General features: G+C 38.6%; 1 protein-coding gene across 1 annotated transcript in view; it reads right to left on the reverse strand.

The window, feature by feature from the left end:
* Positions 1–7,270, reverse strand: part of ctnna2 (catenin (cadherin-associated protein), alpha 2) — a 488,266-nt gene that overhangs the window by 410,086 nt on the left and 70,910 nt on the right. The window contains exons 5-6 of the mRNA XM_037698244.1: positions 5,832–5,951; positions 1,772–2,038 (exon numbers count right to left, since the gene is read on the reverse strand). Coding sequence (XP_037554172.1) covers positions 1,772–2,038; positions 5,832–5,951 — 387 coding nt within the window. The remainder of the gene's footprint in view (positions 1–1,771; positions 2,039–5,831; positions 5,952–7,270) is intronic.

Raw genomic sequence — 7,270 nt, forward strand, 5'->3', positions numbered from 1 at the left:
GTAATCACCTGTAGTTGTGCATCCAGTGATTACTTTCTTAAGAGTTTCATACAAACATGTTAACTTGTTTATGAGATATTTTGCTAACGCTACAGAAAAAAAACGCGCACACACACAGACACAAACAGACGTATTCTACTCATGTTTTCACCTTTGGAGGGCAGTAAAAATGTTCTGTCCAGACAAAAACTTATTTATGTTGTTTTGATTTGTTTATTTTTTTAAGCTCTTTACTTATTATGATGCAATAGAATACTGAAGGAACAATTAATATTCAGGGCATCTGGATGGTTTCTTTTGTTGCCGAGTCGTTTTACCCATGAACTTTGGTGTTTTGAACCACTTCGGCATGGTCTGCCTTGGGGGAGTTGACGGGGGAGAGGACGGGCCCCAGAGGTCATCTTCTCACCAGCAAACTGTTGGTTTTCCCCACTCTGGGAGCGAGCTGTTTGTGGAATGCAGTTAGGTTTAGTGGCTCCTTAAACTGAAGAAGTCCTTCGGATAAAGGATGAAACGTCTCAGCAACAAAATAAGCCATCCAGATGACCTGACTGAACATTGTTGGATTAATGAGCATGAACTTTGGTGAATACTGAATGAAACTTTAATTTTTATTCCTGATTTATATTCAAGTTTGACTCCTTAGATGTTAGTTAACCAACAGGTGATAGTATTTGTTCCTTTAGAGCTTTCTTTCGTTACTTGACAAGTCGTTAAAGCTGAAGTTTCCGATAAAAATCTATATTAGAGCTAAAATATCAAAATTAAACTCTTTGTCACCTAATCTGCTCATTACAATTAATTAAATCTGTACCAGAAACAGCTGTGTTGTTTCAGTCAACCAGTTATTTTTTTTTTGTTTATTTTTGCATCTCTTGTGGGAAGTGTCCAAAAACTCTTCCAATTGTTCTTAAACTATTTATCATCTATATATTAAAAGTTGAAAGTTCTTGTTTCATAATGCTGGTTTCATCTTTGTATGTTCTGAGAATTGTTTTTGTCCCCATCATGCAGACTCTAACTGTGTCTAGTGAGCCACAAAACTACTGAAATCCAAACTTAAGATCAAATGCAGGAACTGCCCTTAAGCTGCAAGCTTCTTTTAGTTTTAAATCATTCCACCTGGAACTTTATCAGGATAAAGTTCAATATGAAAAAATTTAAATACAAAGTGCAGTAGAACTGATCCAGCAGAATAATTGTGTTACTGTGATAATTTGATTATCTGTGTTAGTTTTAGGACTCCAGTGTGAGCTCACTGTCAGTACATGACCACTAGATGGTAGCAGAGAATCAGGTTTCTAAGAGCAGTTCAATCACACAGAGTTTGCTGTAATGCGTGGATTTAATCAAATGTAGGGCAGATTAAAGTAAAACTAAGTTCATCGTTGATTACATGGACAAAACAAACCCAGAGCAACTTGTATAAATGCTGTTTGTGTGCAAAGACAGGATGAAATAATGAATTTACATCAAAAGGATATTCTAACGGTCTTCCTGGGTGTTTTCTGATTCAAAAAGGAACTCATCCTCATGCAGTCTTTGTAATGATGTTGAAAAAAATTTAAACAATGGATTAAAATGTTGAAAATATATACATTTTTATGCACACTTTGTGACAGTCCAGACAAAACTGAAAAGCGGGCTCCTTCAGTGGAGTGTTTTCTAATAATTGATATCACTTCAGTTAAAAGTTAACCTGCATCAAAGAGCAAACATCTGTGTCCCAAATGCAGCGGTTTAAATGCCAAAAGCAAACTTGCCGACTTACATCAAACTCGTTGAGAGCAGCAGCCAGCTCTCCGATGCCAGCATGGCCGTGCTTCTCTTCAGTGGGCGAGGTGGTCTGAGCAGCACTGGAAATGCCCCCCATGGCCTCCTGGACCTGTTTAAACACGTAGTCTCGGTTGGCCCGTGTGGCTGCTACATCTGGGTGGCGCAGGAAGGCCTGCGAGGCCGTGTACAGCATGGTGGCATTTTTCTTCAGAGCCCCACGAGCAGCTGCCATCTCATCTCGACATTGGGGATCTTTCAGCTCCTTAAAAAGACACAAAAAGCCTCAAGTGAATACTGTGATTCAACTGTTTTTACATCCAAAATAAATATGAAAAAGCATATAGTTATAGGTATATTACAAGAAAAAGGTGTATTTTACAAAATAGATGCAAGAAACTGGATTTTGAGTTATTTCCAGCAGAAAAAACAGAAAACAAGGTTCATGGCCCATTTGATAAAGGCAAAGAGGCAGCCGTGTCAGCAGATTGGCAGCTGTGGAGCTGAACTCACTTTAGTGCTCTGCTTTGGGACAACGAGGCAGTACCATCAATGAATGTTTCCACTAACGTAACTTTTGTTAGAAGATATCACCCAAAACCTTTTGTCCATACATGTAGCCATGATGAAAATAACTAGGGAAATGTCACTTCCTGCCAAAATGCAGTGTGAAGGCTTATTGCTGAAGAACTTACTGAAAAACAGCTGAAACTATCTAAAAAAATAAATAAATAAAAAAGCGCTGAAATGTAGCTGAAATGAAAGAGCAAGCCTAAATTGGAAAGAAAGCAGAAATAACATATATTTGTTGAATTAGATTTAAATAGGCAGAAATGGTTAGAAAATTTTGGAAATTAGCTAAAAAAAAATGTGTTAAATTAGCCAAAAAAAAGCTGAAAAGGCACAAAAAAGCTTAAACTATCAGAAGGAGGAAAGAACTGAAATGAGCTAAAAAAAAAATAAAAAAAAGAAGAAAAAGTGGAATTAGCTGAAAAAGCTAAAATTAGCATCAAAAGAGCTAAATAGTAGCTGAAAGAGCAGAAAAAAGCTGAAAGGAGTATAAAAAGCTGAAATTAACAAAAAAAGTTTATTAGGCTGAAAGTAGCAGAAAATAACATGAAAAACTTGAGTTTACCTGAAAACATCTGAAATTAGCTAAAAATGTTAAAAGGTAGAACAAGCTGAAATTAGCAGAAGAAAGCAGAAAGAACACGTTTGCCCAATTAGTCAGAAAAAAAGTTGTAATTAGCAAAAAAAACCTGCTGAAAAGTAGCTAAAAAATAGAAATGTGCTTAAATTACCAGAAGAAAGTTGAGAAAGCACATTTTTGCTGAATTAGGCAGGAAAAAAAGTTAAAATGAGTGCAAAAAAAATGGAATTAACTGAAAAAGCTAAAATTAGCATAAAACAGATAAATAGTAGCTGAAATAGCAGAAATAGTTGAAACTTTCATAAATAAGCTGACAGGAGCATAACAAGCTGAAAGAGCAGAAGTTAGAAGAAGCATAAAAATGTAGTTAGCAGAAAGAACCTGAAAGGAGCACAAAACAGCTGAAAAAACCCCCAGCTGAAATTAGTTTAAAGTAGCTGAAATTAGCTGGGGAAAAATAAGTTTAAATTTGCACAAGGAAGCTGAAAGAAGCTGAACCAGAACAAAATGTGAAAGGAGCAGTAAAATGTTGTAAACAGATCTAAACATTTGAAGGATGTAAAATGAGCTCAGTTTATTTTCTATGAGAGAAAAATGGCAGAAAATGCTAAACATTTCAAAAAGCTAAAGTTGCACCAATTCAATTCAATTCAAAAATATTTTATTAATCCCAAAGGGAAATTATTTTGTTGTCGTAACTCGTTATCCTCACTTCATTAAGAGATGTTATAGATGCTGATGGCTGTAGACAGGAAGGATCTCTTGTAAAGGTCCATCCCACAGTGGATCCTAAGAAACCAGCTGCAGATGCTGTCCGAGCCGTCCACCCAGACCCAGCTGGCCTCTCGGTTCCCCAGGGCTGTAGGACCGCCTGAATGCTGGGCAGAACTCCTCCCAGAGCGATGGCCACTCCTCCCAGCAGTCTGCCGAGCTCCTCGTCAATGCGGACAGCCAGCTGTAGGTGCTGAGAGACGATCCAGTCCTTCCGCTGTCATGAGCCGTGTTTCCTGCTAGTTCCAGGATCTCAGTGGTCAGGCACTCCAACACAGCTGGCAGGTAGATGAGAATGTGTCCACAGAACATCCTTTTCAACTCATTTGAGAGTTGGGGCCATAGTTGAGATATTATTTGAACTTTTGAGATGTTATTCAGCTGCTGTTGTTGTAGAAAACTGCCTTGTTGCCATGGTTACGCATCATAACAAATGTCCAAAACTAAAAAAGTTTCAGTAAAAATCCTTCCAGCTGCACAGCATCTGATACCAGAGGAAACAATCATCCAAAAAATGTGATTTACATCCAGAAAAAGAGGAATTAAAGTTTCCAAAAGCAAAATCTCAGAAAGAAAGTAACAGAGCTGCAACAACATGCAGCCACCTTGAGCGGCGCAATTCTAGAACAAGGTAAAAAAAATACCAAATACCAAAAGCCATAGCAGGACTGTCCTGAAAGAGCTGAATGTTTTGATACATGATTTGTTTAAATAACACAAAAACTGTGGAATGAGAAAGATGCTGAAAAACATACAGAAGAAAAATGAATGCCATCAGAGTGAATGCTTCATAAACATCCACTCTGATTCATCTGATATGTTAATGCTGAAGTGAAATAAGCACTGATGTAATTATTTGATTTAGTATAAGTTTCTGCTCAAACGGCTTATTAAAAAAAGCCAACAGGTTGATTTGTTCTGTTAGTTGGAGTTAAAAAGATAACAACTTTCTGTTTAATAAAAGAAACTTTGTGTTTCTGTCACATCCACACTTGTTCTCATCAACTAAAATGTCTTCTTGAAACAAATAAATGCCCTCTCAAAAAGAAGCTTCTCTTTGCATACATGTTCTTGTTTCATCAGATGAGATTCAGTCCCACTGCAACGACCCTGGGTGTATATACTGTAGTTCTAGAATTGCGCCGCTCAAGGTGGCTGCATGTTGGAGCAGCTCTGTTACTTTCATTTTGAGATTTTGCTTTTGGAAACTTTAATTCCTGTTTTTCTGGATGTAAATCACATTTTTTGGATGATTGTTTCCTCTGGTATCAGATGCTGTGCAGCTGGAAGGATTTTTACTGAAACATTTTTAGTTTTGGACATTTGTTATGATGCGTAACCATGGCAACAAGGCAGTTTTCAACAACAACAGCAGCTGATTAACATCTCAAAAGTTCAAATAATATCTCAACTACAGCCCCAAATCTCAAGTGAGTTGAAAAGGCTGTTTTATGTGGACGCATTCTCATCTACCTGCCAGCTGTGCTCGAGTGCCTGACCACTGAGATCCTGGAACTAGCAGGAAACACAGCTCATGACAGTGGTAGGACAGGATCGTCCCTCTGCACCTACAGTTGGCTGTCCACAGCGACGAGGAGCTCGGCAGACTGCTGGGAGGAGTGGCCATCGCTCTGGGAGGAGTTCTCCCCAGCATTTGGGTGGTCCTACAGCCCGAGGGAACCGAGAGGCCAGCCGAGTCTGGGTGGGCGGATCGGACGGCATCTGCAGCCAGTTTCTTAGGATCCACTGTGGGATGGACCTTTACAAGAGATCCTTCCTGTCTACAGGTACAGCCATCAGCATCTATAACATCTCTTAATGAAATGAGGATAACGAGTTACAACAACAAATAATTTCCCTTTGGGATTAATAAAGTATTTTTGAATTGAATTGAATATTTTAAATTGTGCTGCACTGATAAATATCGTTATGAGTAAAGAATTAAATAACATAATGTGATCTTGAACACAAAACTGAGTTTGCTAATTACTTTTTCTTGGAAAAAAACAAAACGAAAAGGAAAGGCTTGCAGTAGTCAAGTGTTTCAAGAAACAGGCGTGGAACAGTTTGTTGATCCACTTCCATGTTTTCTTTGTTTTATAAATTATTTTAAACGCAGCAGGCAGTTGTCCGTTACCTGCTGTCTCCGAGCTGCCACGTAGTTGAGCTTCACCATCTCCTTTCCAAACTCTTTGAAGCGGTTGGCCAGGTCCTGTTCATTGGTAGCATTCTTCACTCCCTCCAGAGCGTCCTCCACCTGTCAGGAACACAAACACACGCTCTGTATTTGAACATCTCAGTGAGATGTGTAGAGAAGACAACACAAATTGATTTTTTAATGAAGTAATAAATCAAAGCATTGATGTTGCACCTTAAAAATAAGAATGTTTTATTTTAGCACAGTATTTGTGATAACAAAATACACGTTTTGTTATTGTTGGATTCGTACCTATTCTGTTTTGTTAACTGCAGCATGATTTTTAAAAAGGCAGTAACCATTTGGTTATCTGACTGCTAATCTTGGTGCATCTTCAGCTTGTAATTTTCTTTTGATTCTTTGTAAAATACTAGCAGAACAAAACTTTTAAGTGGCAGTGATAGATGGGAAATAGCAAAAATATATGACCAATAAAACAAATGGACTTTTGTTCTGTAGCTTCACTTCCCATCCAAAGAACTTTTTTCATTTCGTCGAAGTGGAGAATGTGGAGCTCCTTCTATCTAAACTGCATGGCAAGCTTTGTTTTGGTCACATGTTTGAAGCTGTGAATCACAGTGAAACTGACTGAGGATCAGATTAATTGCTGCACTGTAGCTTTTAGAAAACTGAACCCTGAGACCTCCTCCCATGTTTTAAAGTTGTTGGGGTTTTTTCTTGTTTGATGTAAGTGCCTTCCTTAAACCCTCTTTCAAACTACAGTATGTGTCTTCTCTGTCAAAAAATATAAATATTTTGTTCCAAAAAGAGTGTCCCAAATCCTGGAGGTGCAGGTGCACAGCTGAGGCTCGTCCTGCAGAGCTGCTCTCTCGTGTTGAGCCATGTGTCTGTAGAGAGGTTGTTCAGTTTCTCCAACGTAGAGGTCTGAACACACCACTCAGTTTGGCTTTGGGAGTTCTGTCCTTTGTAGATTAATTTATAAGTTTTCAAATGCACCAGGATCTTCTTGTTGGAGGAAAAAAAAGTGTTTTTCAGATACTCCATCAACATATGGGATGACAGTGATTCTGTGTTTGTTTTTTCTTCCTGTTCTGTTCTGTGGCGTGCTTTCGATATGTCCACACTGAGTTAACAGGATGGGCTTATAAACATGGAGATGTCTCCTCTGTGAGAGTAAAAGATGAGGCTGGAAAACTGAACTTTGTGAGGGATGAACGGAGCGACTGAAGATCTCTGCACAAGTGAGTTTTTGTTTAACACTTTAAATCAAGTTACTGTACAAAGCCCCAAGCTACTGTCAAAAGAAGAGACCGACCGACTGTCTGTCCCTCCGTCCGTCCGTCCGTCCGTCCATCCATCCATTCATTCATCCATCCATCCATCCAACTGTCTGTCCGTTTGTCCATCCATCTATCCAT

This window comes from Nematolebias whitei, chromosome 3, assembly GCF_014905685.2.
Source record: "Nematolebias whitei isolate Nwh7 chromosome 3, NemWhi1, whole genome shotgun sequence".
Taxonomy (NCBI): domain Eukaryota; kingdom Metazoa; phylum Chordata; class Actinopteri; order Cyprinodontiformes; family Rivulidae; genus Nematolebias; species Nematolebias whitei.